General features: G+C 47.5%; 1 protein-coding gene across 11 annotated transcripts; it reads left to right on the forward strand.

The window, feature by feature from the left end:
- Nucleotides 1–415: 415 nt before the first annotated feature.
- ZNF821 (zinc finger protein 821) lies at nt 416–21271 on the forward strand. Of its 11 annotated transcripts, none has more exons than XM_089320415.1 (9): nt 416–537; nt 1609–1671; nt 2675–2792; nt 4020–4136; nt 12069–12194; nt 15338–15483; nt 16442–16546; nt 19345–19511; nt 20289–21271. In XM_089320415.1, the coding sequence occupies exons 4-9, from the start codon at nt 4097–4099 to the stop codon at nt 20941–20943; spliced, it is 1239 nt and encodes a 412-aa protein (XP_089176541.1). In that variant the 5' UTR covers nt 416–537; nt 1609–1671; nt 2675–2792; nt 4020–4096; the 3' UTR covers nt 20944–21271. The 11 variants fall into 11 exon arrangements, with proteins under 11 accessions (XP_089176541.1, XP_089176540.1, XP_069918793.1 ...); XM_070062692.2 differs by lacking the exon at nt 416–537 and adding an exon at nt 802–1146 and having other exon boundaries at nt 12069–12213; XM_089320416.1 differs by lacking the exon at nt 416–537 and adding an exon at nt 802–1146 and having other exon boundaries at nt 19295–19359.
- Nucleotides 21272–21566: the final 295 nt, after the last annotated feature.

The following is a 21566-nucleotide window of genomic DNA, read 5'->3' on the forward strand; positions in this document are numbered from 1 at the left end:
CAAATACCAGGGCCTGACACTTTATCAGCGAGCGTCAGCGCCCTCAGTAGCTCTGTGTCCTGCGGGGCCAGGAATCATCATGAATATTTGCGTAATACTTCCAGAAACTCTCTTACTTTTTAAACGGCACAACAGCTCTGTGGGAGCGGAGGCCAGGAATTACATTTTAGGAAACAGAGACTCAAGTCGCGGGCTGGTCAGCGGCAGAGCCAGGCTCCCCCTGCCCGCACCTCACCTCTGCCGCGGGAGCCGCGGGGAGACCGGCGAGCGGGCCGCAGGGAGGCGGCGGCGGCAGGTGCTTTCCCGGCAGGCGGAGCCCAGCCGCCGCCACTTGCCCCCGTGCCCGTTAAGCGGCAGCCGCTGCAGGCCGTCCAGCCCTGAGTGCAGACGCTCTCCGGGCTGAGAAGCCGACACCCGAAAGACACCTGAGGGTCCCCTTCAGGGCCTCGCCCCGGCCGCGGCCGCCTCGCGCCGCGCTGAGGACCTGTGCTGCCGGCGGGACCCGGCCGACGCCGGCCGCGGGAGGGGGAGCCCGCGGTGCGCCTGCGGCCGGGGGATGTGGGTTTTGTGGCTGAACTGGATGGGGGGTGTGGGAAACCAGGCTCGCAGCTGACAGGGTGGGGTGTCGAAGGGCTGACAGGGCCGCAGAGGGACGGCCCGGGGGACGCGGGGCTCCGGGGTCTCGCGGGCCGCGGACTCAGGCGACACCCCCCCACCCCGACGCCCGGCATTGGATGCTCCCTGAAGTCCCGCCTCCCAGGACCCTCGCCCTCCAAGCCCCGCCCACGGCGCCCGGCGCGCGCCCGGGGAGCGGGGAGGGGGGACCGGCCGCGGGGGGAGGGGAGGCGCTCGTGCACGCGCCCCGCTCGCTGCGGGTGCGCGAGCAGCGCGCTCCCGCCGCCCGTGTCGCCATCTTTTTCCCCCTCCGTCCGTCTGTCTGCCGTTGGCTTTGTCCGTCTGCAGCGCCGCCCCTCGGCTCCCCGCCACCGGCTCGGCCCGGAGCCGTCCTCCGTCCTCCGGGGCCCGGTCCTGGAGAGCTCCGGCCCAGCCGGCCCGAGCCGCGATCCGGGGCCCATTGTCCGGCGGTCCGTCTGTCCGGAGGCGGGGCCCAGGGCCCCGGAGCGCAGCGGAGCGCCGAGGCGCCGGGTAAAGACACTGCCGAGTCCTGCCTCGGCGGCCGGCCTGAGGATGCGGGGCCCCCGGCCCGCCCGGGGCCGCCGACAGCCGGTCCTTTTGTCTGTGTGCGGGGAGGGGGCGGGGGCGGCCGTGGCGCACCCCTCCCTCCGCGCCGGCCCCCCAGGGGTCCCTCCCGCGGGGTCCGGGCCACGGGCCTGGCGGGCCGGGCCGGCTCGGGCGGCCGCGCTGCGAGTGACAGGCCGGGGTGGAGCTGCGGGAGGGAGGCTGGGCGTGGGAGTGCGGCCGGGGGCAGCGGCGCCCGATTCGCGTCTCGCAGGACGGCTTCTAAATTTAGGATTCAGCCGAGCCTGCGTGGTCTGAGGGCTTGTGCGGGCGCCGCGGGCCCCCTCGGGCTCGGGGCCAGGCAGTCGCGAGACGTACCTGTGCGGACCGCTCGGGCCTGACCAGCGCCTTGTCCTCCTCTTTGGGCAGATACGCGCCGCTTGGATCCGGGCGAGTCGGCTGCGCTCCGTGGGAACTGCCGCAGAGCTGGAGGTGGGAGTGCACCCTCGTCTGCTAGAGCTGGGGTCGCGCCTGGGGGAGAGCAGCGTCGGGGCCGGGGGAGGCGAGGCCGCGGCCGAGGGCGGCACGGACAAAGCCGCCTTCCCTCGCCAGCGGAAACCCCCCGGAGCCCTGCAGCCGGTTTGCCCTTCTCCATCCCATCTGCCTTCTGGGTGGTGATGTTCGGGCAGCTGCCCGTGAACTGGGGTTCGTCTTAGATGTGGCCGTGTGAAAGTGACGCGGGACGAACGACCTTTGGGGCAGCGTGGCTGTCGGTTGTATGAGCGGCACCGCATCCCCGAGACCCGGCTGTGGGGTCAGGAGTGCCCTTTCGGGGCTGTTTATTCCTTATTTATTTTCGAGAGTCCATAACGCCAGTCCCTGTGGTGGGGGTGTGAGTTAGGGGTGTTTTGTTATTGCTCTTGCTTTGCGAGAGGGGAGGGTGTTTGCTTGTTTCCCCCATCCCTCAGGTGTGACGTCCCATGGGGTACCACCTGGTCAGTTCCCCCTTCGGCCACTAGGAGGCTCGTGAGAGGCCGTGGACACTGCCCATTTCAATATGCAGATGCTGTCTTCCGCCTGGTAGCTTTAGCCTGGAACTGCTGCACAGAGCCAGGCTCAACCCACTGGGCCTTCCTTCAGAAGGGACTTGATGGCACAGTTTCGATTTCTGATCTTGATGGAGAGAAAATGTAAACATTAGTCAAGATTCCGTTTTTTCTTTATACGATAGGGAGGTGTATTTTCAGAGTAATTGATAGTCAACTGGCATTTCATTCAGCTTCCCACTTGGTGGTTCCAGAGACACAGAGGAAAAGATGGCGAGTGTGATACTCGCTCTCTGCTTCCATTAATAAAATAACTGCGTGATTGGAAACAGAAACAAATCTTAGAACATACACCACTAGTATTAGCATGCAGTATACTGCTCCCTGAGTCATTAAAATGTTCTTTTACTGCATACATTTGGAGTTTCTTTCTTTATTTTTAATTAAAGGTCTGAAAGAGAACTGTGCTTGATATGCAGATGTGATAGAAGACTGCCTGAAAGCTGCTTCCTTTGCCACTTCCTGTGGAGGCCTGTCTTTGCCATTTGTGGTTTCTTTCTTCTTTTGGTAAGGGAAGGCAGGATCTGATTACAGGCTTGAGGTCCTTTCTAGCTACATAGAGGAGTCAGTGGGCAAAACAGGAGGTGGGTCCATTAACCAGAGTGCAAACTACATGCAGCCAGTAGTCACTTCTCATAACTCCTCTTAAGGAAATAAATGAGTTTTGCTAATTCAATGTGAGTACAATTTGAGAGGGCAGAAACCCTCCCATCCATATTCCGTCTTTGGTAGGAAAGAATTCATCTCTTTGTATCTGTTGATTCACCCCATCTTTTAAAGAAAATGTCACAGCTTCTGCTACTAACCCATTGATTTGAAATCCTCTCACAGTGCTTGTGGCTGGACAGTTTTCCTGCAGTTAACCAGGAACTTCCAGGCTCCAGTGTGTGTCCCCTCCTCTGTCGGGGCGCAGACAGTCTCTGCAGCGCTTCTTGTTTAGGGAGCGTTTCTTCCCGTTCCTCCCACTGCTCTCTGCTCCCCAGAGGCTGGGTTAAGAAACAGCTCCGAAGTTACCGACTCTGACCCCTTCTCCAGCGCGTGTGAGCAGGGCGGACTGGTGTTCCCCCTGAGGTGCTGGGCTAGCACTCAGTAACATGGATGTCAGCTGGCTCTTGTGAGGGTCCATCTCCAACCCTGGCACTTTGATTTGCTTCTGTACCCTGTCATCCACAGTGCCCACCACTGTGTCTTGTCACCAGGTACAGGCTCTGTTTCCCACACTGCTTTAATTTATAGACGCCTAAGAGTTTTGTGACACTGCCTGTCTCACAGGGATATGATGACTTTGCTGCCAAACAACTTCTTAGCAAAATGTCTGAGGCTCCCGTTGGTGCAGATTACAGAGCGTGTGCAATGTGAGCTGCCATTCTTTGACTTCCCTTTGCTTCTCTTACAACTCATGGGATTATTCCTTTGAGTCTGCCGCACTTTTAACCTTGGTTAGGCTTGGTTGCCTGAATTTTGTTTCCTCTGTTTTCCTGTGACCTTGATCATGATCACTTAACAGAATGGATTCTACAATTGGATTCTGAGTGGAATTCCCTAATCCTCTGAAGGAGTCTTCTCTTTAACTTCTTGTGACATTGTATTAGAGATTTATTCATTTCTTTTGGTAGTTCAATTATTTATAACTGGTGAGTTTTATATGCTCTGGAGCTATTTTTCAAAGTCTTTTTAATTTTGCATAATTTCTGGGGGAAATGGCATATGATAATAATATCCTTTTTATTGTAGGCTAGCACCTTGCAAAGAAATAGTAACACATGCAGTCGTGAAACTGGGAAAGGCCAGAATTCTCATATCAGAGAAACATGTCCCGTCGGAAACAGACTAATCCAAATAAAGTTCACTGTGAGTATTGGGCTTTGTCTTCTGGGACTTGGGAATGTTGAGGGTTGGAAGAGTAACTTGCACTCTCACTAGTTTGTGAGGAAAAAAGACTCTTGATGGTTTAAAGTGTGTCTGGTTGCTGAAGGAGGTGTTAGGAACCTCTTAGGTGTGTGTACATTTGATTCATACTTAATATCCATATTAACAATTATAGGTAGCCTGCTCTGCGCAAATCCTTATGCTAAATGTCAGGGCTGTAAAACAATATAAGATACACAAGACTGTAACATATATAACTTAAGTATTTGAAAATACAAGATAATATATGCAAAGTGCCAAATAGAAGTGCTGCGGACTGTGTGTACCACGGAAGAGGAGAGAAGATAAAAGATCCCTGTGGACTGAGATAGTGAGAGAGTGACAGTAGAGGACCTAGACCATGAACCTGAACTGGGCCTTAGGAGGTGAGAAAGTGGATTTGAAAAAAAAAAAAAGAAAAGAAAAAGAAAAAAAAGAAATGAGAGGGAAAGTGGAGTAGGAAAAACTGAGTGAGCAAATATCCAGGAGGGAACTATCATGTTCAGAGGATGGAGAGACTTAGTTTGAGGCAGACATTCATTTGTCCAGAAGTCATAGAACATAAAGTTAGAAGTTTAACTAAATTATGGAGGCCTGACATTCAGGCCAAGTTCAAATTTCACTCTGTAGACTGGTGGGAGCTCCTAATGGTTTTTAAGCAGGCAGAACTGAGTGACATTCAGAATGCAGTGTTTTGCTACAATGAAGAAGTGTGTGGGAGTGAGGGAGAGACTAGAAACAGGAAGACCAGGTGTGCCTTGCAGGGTTGCCTTGCACTGTTTCACAACAGTTTCATATTTATATTTCATTAACTGGATTGTAAACTTCTAGAGGACAGAAATGTTGAGTATGTATAGTTCCTCTTTACTTTAGCAGTGCTCATAGAGAGCATTCAAAAAGTACTTACTAAATCAGTGGTAGTGTTGCACACGTTTAAAATGCTTTGCCATTTTCCTGTGATCCAGGGAGATGGGCGTGCTCACCCAAATAGTGATTGAAGGGACAAATAGCTCCCTTTGATTATGATGGACTGAGTAAGGACACCAGTGTTTGAACGAAATTCAGAGCTGTAACATATGAAAGGATTTTTTTTAAAGTAAAAAAACAAACAAACAAACAAAAAAAACCCTGAAATTTGATAAGATAAATTAGGCAAGAAGACAGGAGAACTAAAAATTATTTAAAAACATGTGATATGTCAGGCACTATGTACTTCATCTTACTTTTTGGATAATTTCAAGAGTATGAGACAAAATGGTTTTAATGGAAGAATTAAGGGAACTTTGACATCTTACAGATGAACAAAACTAGGGTAGCAAACTCCCATTTACAATTCATTCTTCTAAGTCCTGGGTAAGTTGCCTGAAATAGAACTGTTGAATGCTTTCAAGAGTGTGTTCTGGAACAGGTGCATGTCTGAGCTATTTATTGTAAAGATGAGTGGCTTAGGAAGGATGTAGAAACAGTAAAATGCAGTGGGCCTGAATGTGAGGATTGTCAAGGGAGATAAATGAGTTTCTCTAGCACAGGCCCTCCAACACAGGGGTCAGAGAGATTGTCTTCTCAGCTCTAGCTGAAGATGAGTGTTGACTGATAGAAGACACAAATGTGACCCCAAGAAGGCAGGGCAGGAAAGATACTCTTAGAGATGATGGCTTCATAAATAAGGCAATTTTAGGAGTTGAGTGTTTGCCAAAACCTCCTGTCCCAAGAGATTGGTTAGATTCGAGGAAAACATCTGCTGTAATGATGGCATGACTGTGGTAAGGCCAGAGAAGCCAGTAAAGGTTTGGGTGGTCTGTGTTTGCGTCACACCACATGTATCCATCAGCTGCATCTCCTCCTACCATAGTGAGGCAAAGCCAAGATGAGCTGGTGTCGGAGCTGGAAAACAGATGGACAGACAGGCCCCAGAGGAGTGGAAAGTATCACACCTTCACAGTTGCACAATGCAGTTACCAGAGCCAAGCAAGTAAAAGCTGTATTGTGGTAGACTGGATGGGACTTTGTAGTGTCTTCAGTGGTGATGAGGAGGTCCTTTATTTTGGGGCTATGAATACCGAGGTTTAGCTGCACCTACAAAGCAGACCGCTAAGGAGTGGCCGTTTGCAGTGATGCCTCTGGAAGGCTTCTCAGCTGATGGACTCAGCAGGACTAAGGAAGCAAATGCACTGAGATGTGCTGTTTGCTGAGGACCTTGTTTTATTTATTATTTGGGAATGAAGCTGACCCTGCCCGTTTTGAAAGATCATCTTCTTGCCCATGGCAGTGATGAGTAGAAATAGATAATTTTAGTTTTCTGACTTCTTGATTCTCCACTCACCTTGCAGTGAAATATATTGAATGTGATGCTGCTTATTTAAAGAATATGAAATGGACTCAGGTATGGGAGGCAGGAAAGTCTACATCTGGCTTTGCACAGATGTCAAAGCCAATCAGCACTTGAGCGGAATAATGGCTGAGCTTCATTAGATCTGCCTTCTGTGCAAACCTAGACCTTGTGGCATGAAGCTAGAAGCACTCCTGAAAGGCCATGTTGGAATCCCACTGCGGTAGCGCAGGAGCATTTGTTCATTCCAACCTGGAAGCCACTGGGCAGGCTGCCGAGGCGTCTACTTGGTTTTCCTCAGGACTCTTACGTCTCAACTACTGGCACAGTCCTTTCCTCCTAAACATGCGGCAGACCCCGTGTTTTGCCTGCCTCCCTTCATTAGTAACTTGACGTGCAGCTTTTGGAGTGAAGCCAGAACTGTTAGTTACGGAGAAGCGCTGAGGGGCTGATTCTCTGATTCTCCCCGGTTTCCTTCCCTCCCCATCTCACCCACTTGAGCACAAGTTTCTGTGTAGAGGTTGAAAAGACAGTCCCTTGCACACTTGCCTGTGTTTGAACCAACTAAACCACTAAAAAAGGGAAAATTTGTTTTTCCTAAGACTTTTAGTCTCAGATTGCAAAATACATAAGAGACTAAAAACCTTCAATTTCAACTAAAAGCTTTTCATAGAGAAGCAGGAATGAAAGCCTTTGGAGTCCCCTCTGTTCTTAAAAAGTGTAACTTTTTTGCCTTCATTGATTCTGTTCTCATCCTCCTGAGGCAAATGGCTGTGTTCCCAACATGTGATACCACCTTGGGTTAGCTGAGTGGAAACCTGAGCTCCTCCTTCCCATGACTAGTTGTTTCTTCTGAACTTGACATCTGCTCTCTTAGGGAATATAGTTCATCTGCCTCACTTAATTTCAGTCAGCTTGAAATTGCATTTATTTAGCTGCAACAGGGACCCCAGAAGAAGAACTGTGAAATCTGTCATTCCGGTCTTCTTCTCTATTCTCCAGACTTACTCACATGGCCTTGTTCTTATGCTGTCTGAAACATCTTAGCCAAATCTGAGACAAACAGTATTTTGATTTTCTACAAAAACACATGAGGTAGCACCTTGTTTTTTTATTGTGACGCCTACAAGACTCTTCTCAACCATTGACAGACAACTACTCAAAATCAAAAAGATGGTTGTGCTACATTAATTCTGGGACCAGAGGATTTTTTTTTTAAACCTATAACAGTCTCAAGAAAGAAACAGTTCCACATTATGAAAACAGGCAATTCAGTAACACTTCTTAATCATTACTATCTCTCTGGATTACATTATACTTGAATTGACATGACATACTTATAGCAAGTCTCACTGCCTTTTATGAAAGGATAATTCTGGACAACTGGATTTGGAGATTAGGTAAACAGTGACTACTAGAAGATCATTCGCATATGTTCTTATATGTTCTGCTAAAATTTTTTTTAAAAGGTTGTTATATATTTTGCTTTGTGGTACTGTTTAAATAGGAACATTCTTTTTTTAATTTATTTATTTGAAAGAGTTACAGAGGGAGGTAGAGCCAGAGAGAGAGAGAGGTCTTCCATTCCACTGGTTCACTCCCCAAATGACTCCAACGGCCAGAGCTGAGCTGAGCTGAAGCCAGAACCCAGGAGCCAGGAGCTTCTTTCAGGTCTCCAACATGGGTGCAGCAGCCCAAGGAGTTGGGCCATCTTCTACTGCTTTCCCAGGCCATAGCAGAGAGCTGGATCGGAAGAGGAGCAGCCAGGACTCGAACCAGTGCCTATATGAGATGCTGACCCTGGCAGGCTGGGGCTTCAACCCACTGCGCCACAGCGCCAGCCCCTATAGGAATATTCTTAAGGAATAAAATTTACTTAAGCCTTTTTCTCCCAGTCAAGAATAGAATAAAATATAAGAGCACAGCACTTAATTTCAAACTACCAAAAAAAGGAATGACAAAATTAATTTATTCTAATTATCCTAGGCAAGACTGCTAGCAAGAATCTTAGGTAAGTTGTATTAAATAGACTCTGTTCTGTGAAGGCCTAAATATTTAGAAAATATCAATAGACAAAAATAAATTTGGGGAGTAGGTTTGGCACAGCATTTGGGACACTGCTCTCCTGTTGCAGTCTCTGGGTTCAAGCCCTGCTCTCACTTCTGATACACCTTCCTGATAATGCACAGCCCTGGATGTTGGGGGCATTTAGGGAGTAAACAGACAAATCTGTCTATCTGTGTCTGTCTCTCTGCCTTTCAAATCAATTGAAAATGAATAGGATGGGCCGGCACTGTGGTGTAGCGGGTAAAGCCGCTGCCCGCAGTGCTGACATCCCATATGTGCGCTGGTTTGAGTCCCGGCTGCTCTACTTCCAATCCAGCTGTCCGCTTGGCCTGGGAAAGCAGTGGAGGATGGCCCAAATCCTTGGGCCCCTGCATCTGTGTAAGAGACCTGGAACAGTCTCCGGGCTCCTGGCTTCGGATCGGCGCAGCTCCGGCTGTCGTGGCCAACTGGGGAGTGAACCATTGGATGGAAGACCTCTCTCTCTCTCTGCCTCTCCTCTCCTCTCTCTGTGTAACTCTGACTTTTGAATAAATAAATAAATCTTAAAAGAAAAAGAAAATGAAGAGGAGTGTATATATTGCAGCAGTTAAGTTGCTACTGGGGATGCCTGCATCCCATATCGGAGTGCCTGGTTCAAGTTCTGACCTCCGCTTCCCATCCAGCTTCCTATTAACACGCACCTTGGGAGGAAAGCAGGTTATGGTTCAAGTACTTGGGTCCCTGGCAACCATGTGGGAGACACAGATTGAGTTTCAGGCTCCTTGCTTTTACCTGGCCCAGCTCCAGTTGTTGCAAGCATTTGGGGAGTGAACCAGTGGATGAAAGATCTCTCTCTCTCTCCATGTCTCTGTCTCTGTGCTTTTCAAATAAAAGGAAAATTCTAAAAAAAAATTTAATGTTCTATATTTAATACATAAAAAAAAAACGAGTTCAAATTCATGAAAATTAAACTGGGTCACTGGCTCATTGTCAAAGGTCTTTGTCCTTTTAAATGTCTTTCTACCAATTGAATGGTATTTCTGTTAAAAAAAAGTTTATTGCTTATTCTTGGTTACATACTTAGCTGGCTTCTAGCTTGGATTCTTTAGAGACCTGAAGTGTCAGTGACAAGAATGGTCTGACCCTTGAGGATGATATTCTAGTATGTAACCTGTGCTGTAGTGCCGTGTCTGCCCCTGGCTTCTACATCTGAAAACATGCACCTACCCAGAGGAATTCAGTAACTATTCCAGTTGGACACAATCTTGTGGTTGCAAGGAAATTAACATGGAAAAATTAAGTATTTTACTTCCACAGAGAGGGAAGAGGAAACAATCTAACGCAGAATTCATTTTTTTACTTTCTCTAACAAGTAATTCATATCCAATGTGGTATCTTGCATATTGTTTGAAAGATCATACCCAAAGCCCCACCTTTTTTTTTTTGGGGGGGGGGATGGGGGGAAGATGGTTTCTTTCTTTTTTCTTTTTAAGATTTATTCATTTAATTGAGAGGTAGAGTTACAGAGAGGAAAGTCTTTCCTCTGCTTGTTCACTCCCCAAATGGCCACCAAAGGCTGGAGCAGAGCTGATCTGAAGGCAGGAGCCAGGAGCTTCCTCCAGGTCTCTCATGCCGGTGCAGGGGCCCAAGGACTTGGGCCATCTTCCACTACTTTCCCAGGCCATAGGAGAGAGCTAGATTGGAAGAGGAGCAGCCGGGACACGAAACACTGCCCATAGGGGATGACAGTGCCACAGGTGGAGGCTTAGCCTACTGCACCACAGCGCTGGCCCTGGTATTTTGGATACTATGAAGACTGACTTAAAGGAGCTTATTTTTTCCTTTATTTGAGAGCCATATAACTGAGAGTACACTTTAATACCAACCACCTCCATTTCCACCCACAGTGTGAGTCATAATAGCTATAATGTTAGTTTCTCTAATCCAGGCTTGCTAACTCATGACATGGTATCAGAAGCATCATTTTTGCTTTTGTCACATACTGGCCCTGAGAATATTATTTTGCTATTTGAATTGTATGTATCAGTTTCCCATGGTATGAAGTTAACACTAACACTTGGATCATAGCCATTCTTCTCACACAGATACAAACATTTGTTTTCAGCAAAAACACCTGGATAAACCTTTTAACTTTCTACTTACATCTTTATTAGAAATTGGTTAAAAAATAATACACATTAGAGTTGGACAGACCTGGGTTTGAATATTTGGTTCCAACATGGAACTTAGTTTCCTCTTCAATAAAATACAGATAGTAATATCTACCACCTAAAAGTTTTTCACAGAATAAAGGCAAGGCAAAGACTATAAAGCACTTAAATATAGAGCCTGGAAATAGCAAGTGTCAAATAGTAACTGTTATTAGTGTTCAGAATTTAACATACTGTAGATGCTCAGTGAATGTTTGCTGAATGAATCACACGAAGCCTAGTTCACATCGATTCTTTCACTGCCCAGAGGACTAGTTGTGCAGGTGACCTCATCAGTTCATACCTCCCACATCACTGTATCCTGTCTGGGAACCTGAGCCTATGTACAGGGCCTGTTCTATTGTCAGACTTTTCATCAGGGCTTTTATTATTCCCTTTTGCTGGCTGGGGAATGAGAAATGTAGTTTCCACTCTGGCTGAGATAATGGAAACCCAGAGAAACTGAACTCTTTTTCTTCTTATGGTCTGGTCTCCTGGAAATAAAAAAGCACTTAAATGTTAACTCTTCAACAACCACATGGATCCCAGAGTTCATGAAATGCAAAATCAAGGACAAGTTCAGGGCCTTTGGATACTGAATACAAATAAAAAGACTACACTGAACCAAGAAGACTAGATAAATATAACCTGCTGTAAATTAGTTAGAAGAATACTTGTTGTAAATTAGTTGTAAATCATAAAGGTCATTCTTCAGCAGAAATTACTTCATATACTACCTGTTCTAGTCTAATGCTAATTATGATAGTACTGGAAATTCAGGGAACAACTTCTAAAGCAAGTCTTGGGAAGAGAGTGGATGAACACAGAATTAGAGAGAGTGCTGCCTAGAAGAATTATTGGAGACACTTGTTTTCAGTCAGAGATGGACACAGGGCCATAATGTGAGCACATTTAGCTGCTCAGATTGGGTGCACTATCTTCCTCTCTTGACTTTGCTGCTTCTTGCCTCTCTCTCCCCAGTCTTGATGCAAGGTTGTAAATGGAATTGAGATGCTGTAAATCTGTAAAGTATCATTGATCACCTTTTGAAAGAGTCAAGTCTATGAGGATTTAAAAGAAGCAGGCTATACTTTCTGGAGCATCTGGCTTACTGCCCAGAAGAGCAGCTGTGCCCAGAAGCTGTTGGAGGCAGCAGGCTGACTCGGAGATGAGTGACCCACCACGGGTACCTGCCTGTCTCCTCCTTTGAATGGTCTGACCTTCCAGCCAGCTTGCCTGGGAACATGCTGCCCAGCTGGTGGCCTGACTATTTTTCCTTGTGACCACCAGGGGATCAAGTATTTGCTGGGCTAGAAGAGCAAGCCCGCCAGGCGATGATGAAAACTGATTTTCCTGGAGACCTTGGCAGTCAGCGACAAGCTATCCAACAACTAAGAGATCAGGACTCCAGTAGCAGTGAGTTCTGCACCTTCTGGTAATGACTCAGGGCAATGGGAGAAGAATTATCAGAGTGTGTGTGCTCTGGGGATTATGCATGGGGGTTGGGAGGAAGATGTAAAGGAGGAGGTATGTGAGTCCTCAGTCCCCAAGGGTACGTGAAGATGTGTGAGTGTGTGCTTGTCTAGAAAGACAGGACAGGTTTGGCATTATGTTTTATAAATGCATAGAGTACAGCACTTGGCACAGTGCCAATCACAGGTTCATAATGGTTGTGATAGAAACAGAGGAATAATTAATGCTCAAGAAGAAAAACTCCCTGTCTCCTGGTATCTACTCATATTTGTTCATAATTAATGAAACATAAGGACAGCCTTGATCAGATTTTACTTGAGGGCCCAGTTAAAATGTTACACAAGATTTGTTTAGTGATGCGATTATGCCACACATACAGGGCTAAGGTTGAGGTTTTCCTGCTCCAAGGTCCTAGTTAGATCCCTGTGGTTAAGAAAATGAAAACACAGGCCGGCGCCACAGGTCACTAGGCTAATCCTCCGCCTGTGGCGCTGGAAAACCGGGTTCTAGTTCCGGTTGGGGTGCCGGATTCTGTCCTGGTTGTTCCTCTTCCTGTCCAGCTCTCTGCTGTGGCCCAGGAATGCAGTGGAGGATGGCCCAAGTGTTTGGGCTCTGCACCCGCATGGGAGACCAGGAGGAAGCACCTGGCTCCTGGCTTTGGATCAGAGCAGCACCAGCCGTAGCGGCCGTTTTGGGGGGGAACCAACAGAAGGAAGACCTTTCTCTCTGTCTCTCTCACTAACTCTGCCTGTCAAAAATTAAAAAAAGAAAAGAAAATCAAAACACAGAGGCTTTTACAAGTTGAGTCTCCTGGATGATCTGTTCCCGTGACCTGCCTAAATACACATTTTGAGACGTTTTATTTCCTCGGAAGATTTCCATACTTTTCTGATCTCAGCTATTTGATATTGGTTATTATAGTGTCAAATAAGAGTGACATATCTGATTTTTCTCCAAATTTGAGGCTGGGGGAGAGCAAAGAGGGAAAGAGTTCTGTAACCATCTAAGAACTACAGTTTCTACCCAAATGGTTAAGCAATAACAAAATAATAATTTGGCCGGCGCCGCGGCTCACTAGGCTAATCCTCCGCCTAGCGGCGCCGGCACACCGGGTTCTAGTCCCGGTCGGGGCGCCGGATTCTGTCCCGGTTGCCCCTCTTCCAGGCCAGCTCTCTGCTGTGGCCAGGGAGTGCAGTGGAGGATGGCCCAGGTGCTTGGGCCCTGCACCCCATGGGAGACCAGGAAAAGCACCTGGCTCCTGGCTCCTGCCATCGGATCAGCGCGGTGCGCCGGCCGCAGCGCGCCGGCCGCAGCAGCCATTGGAGGGTGAACCAACGGCAAAGGAAGACCTTTCTCTCTGTCTCTCTCTCTCACTGTCCACTCTGCCTGTCAAAAAAAAAAAAAAATAATAATAATAATAATAATAATTTGGCAACTAATGACTCAGGTACAGAATAGTGAACCCCTAAATTTCTAGAAAACCTATGGGAGCCTCCAGTTTCAGAGTACCAGGTAAGACTAGCAACATCTACAAAAGCCTAATAGGTTTCCATCATTTCTGGAAAAGATATGTCAGCCCCCTAGACAGCACATCTATTTTTCAAAAACCATTCTTGTGGAGAAATGTTTAGATTACTAATAAATTATAAAAATGTGTTTGATATAAGATTGTCATAGACAAAGCTTAAAGTATTCCAGTAGGGAGCTGATGGGAAAACCTGGTATAATTTAATCTTTACCTGTCCTTTATTATTGAAATGGATTCAAATGAAAGGATGCTTTGGGCTGGGGACTAAGGCATATATACCATAGATCTTCGAGGGTCCACATCCAGTCCACCAACAGACTGGGATATCTAATACAATCATTTGGTTATATTTTCTTATAAAGAAAGTGAATGCAATCAGTTGTGCCAGGAAAAAAGGAAACATAATAGGTATTGCCCAGATACTAGTACTGAGAAATTATGCAAGAGGTCATGAAGAGAAGATAACAGCATTGTTCTCCACGAACCCTGAGTCTCAGTGCAGAGAGCCTGGGAGACTCTCCCAACACTCCTCTCTTGCTCGTGGTGGCCTAGGAGTCCAGGATGTAGGTGGGACTAGGATAGAGTTGGAGTTTGACAGCTTCCCCAGGTTTGGGGAAGATCAGAAGAGGATTCTGATCTTCAAGGTACTGGAACTTTTATTCCTTTCAGAAAGAACTCCATTTGTTATATTGGGTTTTTTATTTTGTTTTATTTCTTTTTTTTATTTAATAATAGAGAAAAAACAGCCACTGGCAGATCTCCCCACAGCCACATCCTGTGCTCTATAGTCATAAGAAATTATATAAGAATTCTAAAGTGAAGAATGGCCCATTTCTTCCATTTAATGCATCTGTTATCCATAAGATAATCCAAAGGACCAACAGAAACAATGGACTTACTTAGCTTGGAATGCTGTGTTACTACAAGTGGAGTAAGAACAGAGTGAGGGGGTTATTGCTACAAACTGTCAGAGGTTGGTTGGAATTTTCCCACTGCAAAAAACCAGCCCTTTCCCTCTAAAGTTACACCGTTTTTACCTAATTCATTACTGCTTCCTTTACTGTTAAGAAGAAAGAGGAACTTGCTGGTGCTGTCATTATGGGGCTGCCTTGGGGTTTTCTGGAAAAGAACAGATTAGTTAAACAGTCATTGTGGCATCATGGAGAAAAGTAAGTAATAAGAGCAGTGAGGACTGTTGGCAAGTCGAGGGAGTGCGCCACAGAGGTGAGCTCGGCATGAGGTGCTTGGGAGCTGCAATGTGAAGTGTGAGATATTTGAGGACCATATATAGGATTATTTATATGATAATATAGATGGCCCAATAACTATTTCCAATGCAGGTTTAGCTCACATTTTCTTTAGTATGTATCTAGCATAATAAATAACAGCTGTAGCTGGTTCCCTCTTCACGTGCTTTGTTGCCAACTAAGAACTGATAAAATTCTATTAGGGAAGATCTGAAAATGCTTTTCATTATAGTTGCAAAGTCTAGGGTGGATAGCAGCTCAGGATATGTTTCTGCAAAAATCAGAACCAATGACCAGTTTGTGTGTTCCAGGTGACAGTGAGGGTGATGAAGAGGAGACCACACAAGATGAAGTCTCTTCCCACACATCAGAGGAAGATGGCGGGGTGGTCAAAGTCGAAAAAGAGTTAGAAAATGCAGAGCAGCCTGTTGGTGGGAACGAAGTGGTAGACCATGAGGCAAGTGACAAATGGCTCCTGAGTCTGGGAACGCCCCACCCCTCTACCTGCCCAGATGCTTCTCGCCCATGTGTCACCGTCTTGCCTGTAATGGCCTCGGATGAAGCGCCTTCTTGTACAACACCAGAGCCTATACCTCAGCCACAGTCTTCACCCAGCTTCCCTTTTCCACCTTCCCTCACTGTAGCTCACGTACTGCTCTGCTTCCTGAAGCTGCCCACTTCTTTCCAGACATAACATTTACCTTTGCAAAATGAAGGGCTTGCTTCCCAACGAATATTCTAGAATATGCCTACAAATTTAAATTAGTGTTGCTTGAGGTGCCATCTTCTCACTAACTGGTTTCCTGAAGATTCCTTCACTAAGCATGATAGGAGGGAAGCTAATTCTTTCTTTAAAGAACTTACTTTATGGAGATAAAATACAGCAGCTCTCCCTGGGGCAATCCTGTGACTTCATGACAGGAAGCTTTGGAAAAAAATGAACATGGGGAAAGGGAAGCATTTGGAATAGCAGTTAAGATACCACTTTGGACACCCACATCCCATATTAGGGTGCCTAGGTTTGAGTCCTGGCTCCACATCCAGTTCTAGCTTCCTACTAATGTGTACCCTGAGAGGCAGCAGGTGATGGCTCAAGTCATTGGGTCCCTGGCCCTCTTGTGGGAGACCCAGATTGAGATCCCAATCTGGCTCAGCCCTGGCTATTGAGGGCATTTGGGGAGTGAACCAGTGGATGGGAAATCTTTCAAATAAATAAAAATTAAAAAAAAAAATGAACACAGGAGCAAATTTAATTCCCTTTTAACTATTACTTTTTCCTTGGGCCCACAGTGGGAAACCTAATAATAATGTGATATCAGGTTGTGCTCCTGGTAACAGGATTCCCTGTTAAGAGACAGGAACAGAGAAGAGACCAGTCAAGAATCCTAATGAGTTGACAATTTGTTGAATTGCAGGTCACAGAAAATTTGAGTTCTGACCCCTTGCTTGAACTCTGCCAGTGTCCCCTCTGCCAGCTGGACTGTGGGAGTCGGGAGCAGCTGATCGCTCACGTGTACCAGGTATGGCGTGGGGACCTGCATGCTCTGGAATGTGAGCCCGGTGGCCTGTGTGTAGCCCAGATCCCCAGACGTTGCTTTGGCCTCTGGCTCCTAGAGGAATCATGGATTGTTGCTTACATTAAGAGTCCACTCCAAACCTCAAAACATTTTAGAGAATAAGTAGGATATATTGGGTAAATTTGTTCTGTGGTCCCAGGAAGAAAAACTAAAAATTTTTATTGTGGTTTTTTTTTTCTAAATTATTTAATGAATATTTATTATTTTTAAAGATTTCTTTTATATATCTGAAACGCAGAATGACAGAGAGGAAGAGACAGAAAAAAAGAAAGAGACTTCCCATCCAGTGGTTCACTCCCCATACTGCTGCAAAAGCCAGGTCTGGACCAGGCCAAAGCCAAGAGTCAGGAACTCCATCCAGTTCTCCCACAGGGGTGGCAGTGACCTAACTACTTGAGCCATCATCTTCTGCCTTCCCAGGCATTAATGCATATTTTAAATTGTGAAATAGAAACTGCATTTCCATTCTACTTTTTTTTTTTTTTTTTTTTTTTGACAGGCAGAGTGGACAGTGAGAGAGAGAGAGACAGAGAGAGAAAGGTCTTCCTTTTGCCGTTGGTTCACCCTCCAATGGCCGCCGCTGCAGCCGGCGCACCGCGCTGATCCGATGGCAGAAGCCAGGATCCAGGTGCTTTTCCTGGTCTCCCATGGGGTGCAGGGCCCAAGCACCTGGGCCATCCTCCACTGCACTCCCTGGCCATAGCAGAGAGCTGGCCTGGAAGAGGGGCAACCGGGACAGAATCCGGCGCCCCAACCGGGACTAGAACCCGGTGTGCCGGCGCCACAAGGTGGAGGATTAGCCTATTGAGTCACGGCGCCGGCCTCCATTCTACTTTTTTTTAAAGATTTTATGTATTTATTTGACAGGTAGAGTTAGACAGTGAGAGGAAGATACAAAGGTCTTCCTTCCTCTGGTTCACTCCCCAGATGGCCACAACGGCCAGAGCTGGGCCAATCCAAAGCCAGGAGCCAGGAGCCTCCTCTAAGTCTCCCAAGAGGATGCAGGGGCCCAAGTGCTTGGGCCATCTTCCACTTCCACTGCTTTCCCGGGCGATAGCAAAGAGCTGGATCAGAAGAGGAGCATCTGGGACTAGAATTGGTGCCCACATGGAATGCTGGCACCATAGGCAAAGGATTAACCTACTGTACCACAGCACTGGCCCCCTCCATCCTCCTTTTTAACATTTGTTTTTATTTATTTGAGAGGTAGAAAGATAGACAAACACAAAGAGTGAGCTCCTATCTGCTGGTTCACTCCCCAAATGCCTACGATGCCACTGGCTGGGGCAAAGCTGGGAGCCAAGAACTAAATCCAGGTTTCCCACATGGGTGGCAGGAGCCCAATTATTTGAATCATCACTGCTGCCTCTCAGGGTCTGAATTAGAAGTTGGAGTCAGGAGCAGATCCAGGTTTTGAACCTATAGGAACTCCCATGTGGGATGCAGACGTCTTAATCACTAATCCAAGTGCTCGCCCAGGGTACTTGTTTTAAAGAAAAAAAAAATCAGGAGATGGCATAGTGGCATAAAGGTTAAGCGGCTGCTTGAAACAACCATATCATATATCAGAGTGCTGGTTTGAGTCCTGACTTCTCTGCTTCCCATTTAGTTTCCTGCTAATGCATCCTGGGAGACAGAAGATGATGGCTCTCGTCCTCGGGCCCCTGCCTCCTACATGGGAGACATGGATGCAGTTCCAGGCCCCTGGATTCACCCTGGTCTAGTCCTGTTTGTTGCAGTCATTTGGAGAGTGAATCAGCACATGCAAGATCTCTCTCTCTCTCTCTTTGCCACTTAAAGAAAAAACTACTTGGGGCCAGCGCAGTGGCGCACTAGGTTAATCCTCCACCTGCGGTGCTGGCATCCCATATGGACACCGGGTTCTAGTCCCAGTTGCTCCTCTTCCAGTCCTGTGGCCCAGGAGTGCAGTGGAGGATGGCCCAAATGCTTGGGCGCCTGCACCCGCATGGGAGACCAGGAAGAAGCACCTGGCTCCTGGCTCCTAGCTCCAGCCATGGCGGCCATTTGGGAAGTGAACCAACAGAAGGAAGACCTTTCTGTCTGTCTCTCTCACTGTCTATAACTCTACTTATCAAATAAATAAATAAAAATCTTTTTTTAAAAAAAAAGAAAAAAAACTACTTAACAGAAATGTTTCTGAAATACTGGTGACAGTGTATACAGGGGATCAGAATAACAGACTTCTATGTTCTTTTTAACCATGACCCAATCCTAGGGCACCTGTGCCATGTGATCCATACTGACAAAGCATCAGCACACACGGCAGCCTGGATTGTACCAAAAAGATAGTTGGTTCATGAGAATAAGTATTTCTTCAAAAGACTATCTCAAAAAGATTGAGGAAAGGCAGAACATAAATACCTCTCGTATGCCAGTATTCCCAACCTTCAGCACTCCTGTAACGTATACTTGTGAGTGCATAGTGTGAGCCAGGAGACACGGAAGTTATCCTGAGCGTGAATTCCTCTCAGGGTCTGAAAGGGCTCTGCCTCTAGACCCTCACGTGCCTCAAGCCAGCCATGTGTTCCAGAATGTGGTCAGAACTCAAGCAAAGGAAATCTGAGCAATGGTCTGAATGGCCAGGCCCACTAACACAGGAGATTGACTTTTCCAGGGCTAACCACAGAGAATAGTTGTTAAGTCCAGCAAGTCATTTCTAATTGGGTACAGATTGTCCTGGAGGCAGTGCAAGACTGACAGATGAAGGCTCTGTTTTACAGCATACTGCGGCAGTGGTGAGTGCCAAGAGCTACATGTGTCCTGTCTGTGGCAGAGCCCTTAGCTCCCCAGGGTCATTGGGTCGCCACCTACTAATCCACTCAGAGGACCAGCGGTCTAACTGTGCTGTGTGTGGAGCCCGTTTCACCAGCCATGCCACTTTTAACAGGTTAGCTGGGCACCTAAGCCTGTTTTGCTGGGAATAAATTACAGGGTGTGCGTTCTTTTCCAAGTCAAGGGGAAGGCTAGAGATAAGATAATGCAAGGCAACTGAGTCATGATCATCTGGACACACAAGTTAAGGCTAGGAAATGTGTGTGCCTGTTCTGTTCCATATCCTCAAAGGACAATGAATTCCCATTTCTTCTCCCTTCAGAATAGTAGTTGTAACTAGAAAGAGATATAGGGAAATCCAACAACATTCATGAAAAAGCATGTAGAAGAGAAGTTACAGAGTGCTGAGAGGACCCTGACGTGAGGACGTTAAGTCTCCACTGTGTCCTAGGAAGAATGGGAACTCTGAATATTGTGTCCTCTTGCCATCTGTCTGGTATACAGTGCAGAGGTTTTCCTTGTATTGCAGGCAGTACCAGGAGGAGGAAGTGTGGCTGTATCGTACATGAAGGAAGCCCACACCTCCAGGAGCCTTCGTTCCAACAGCAGGGCTGCCCTGCACAGCTGTAACAAACACCCTCATTTCGTGTGGAATGAAAACTTCACACTGATTTCTGATGGGCTGCTGTGGCAATTTGCTGAGTCAGTAACTCTAGGTGGGCTTTAAGAGTTGGTAGACACCCTAGCCCTGAGAGGCCTCCCAAGCATTCACACTGACTCCTAGTGGTGAACTCGGAGCAACTGATCTAGTAGAAACAGAATAGATCAGGGTTGGATACACCTGAACCTTGCTAAAAGGAAACACTAAGCATCCATAATGTTTGCTTTCCAGTGAGAAGCTTCCTGAAGTACTTAATATGGAATCCCTACCCCCAGCCCATAATGAGGGTCCCTCCAGTGCTGAGGGAAAAGACATTGCCTTTAGTCCTGCAGTGTACCCTGCTGGAATTCTGCTTGTGTGCAACAACTGTGCTGCCTACCGTAAGCTACTGGAAGCTCAGACCCCCAGTGTACGCAAGTGGGCCTTACGTCGACAGAATGAGCCTTTGGAAGTGCGGCTACAGCGGTTAGAACGAGAGCGCACGGCCAAGAAGAGCCGGCGGGACAATGAGACCCCTGAGGAGCGGGAGGTGAGGCGCATGAGGGACCGGGAGGCCAAGCGCCTGCAGCGCATGCAGGAGACAGATGAGCAGCGGGCACGCCGGCTGCAGCGGGATCGGGAGGCCATGAGGCTGAAGAGGGCTAATGAAACCCCAGAGAAGCGGCAGGCCCGGCTCATCCGAGAGCGAGAGGCCAAGCGGCTCAAGAGGAGGCTGGAGAAAATGGACATGATGTTGCGAGCTCAGTTTGGCCAAGATCCTTCGGCCATGGCAGCCTTAGCAGCTGAGATGAACTTCTTCCAACTACCCGTGAGTGGGGTGGAGTTGGACAGCCAGCTGCTGGGCAAGATGGCCTTTGAAGAGCAGAACAGCAGCTCTCTGCACTGAACCACACCCTCCAGTGTGCTCTCCCTCTCCCAGCCCCCACCCATTCCAGCCCGCAGGTGTTAGTGCTGCAGCCATTCACAAGGTCATCCTTGCTGCCAGCTGCAGGCCCGAGCTGGCTGCAGGTGGACCTGTGCACCCCTTGCATGTGGGAACAGGATGATGGGGTCAGGAGGGACCCAGCCCAGCCCAAGGCAGCTCTGGACAAGGGAGCAGGCACTCCAGAGAACTGGACTCCATAGCCCACTGCTGCAGGATGGACGTTTGGGACTGTGGGGCCCCAAGTGTGGCCCAGGAAGTTGTGAGGACAAATAAATTAATTTTATCTTTACTGGGCTTTTCCTGCTTTTTTTTTCCATTTCATTCTAGCGAATGCAGTGATCTAAGAGAGAGACCTGAGTGAAGTTCTCAGGCTCTGACTTCTGATGGCCTCCCCTTTCCTGAGGGAGGCTGCTCAGGTCAGTTCCGGCTGTCCAAGCAGAGGACCCTTACAAGCTAACAAGGAATAACTATGACGCTGAAGCAGCAATGCTGACTTTGTGAGAATCTATTCCCACAACCAAAATGAAGATATCTGCTATCCTAAGGATTACTAAAACCTAGCTTACCTTTTGCAGACGCACAAG

The sequence above is a fragment of the Oryctolagus cuniculus genome, chromosome 18 (assembly GCF_051225735.1).
Source record: "Oryctolagus cuniculus isolate XC-2025 breed Fujian yellow rabbit chromosome 18, ASM5122573v1, whole genome shotgun sequence".
In the NCBI taxonomy this organism is placed as follows: Eukaryota; Metazoa; Chordata; class Mammalia; order Lagomorpha; family Leporidae; genus Oryctolagus; species Oryctolagus cuniculus.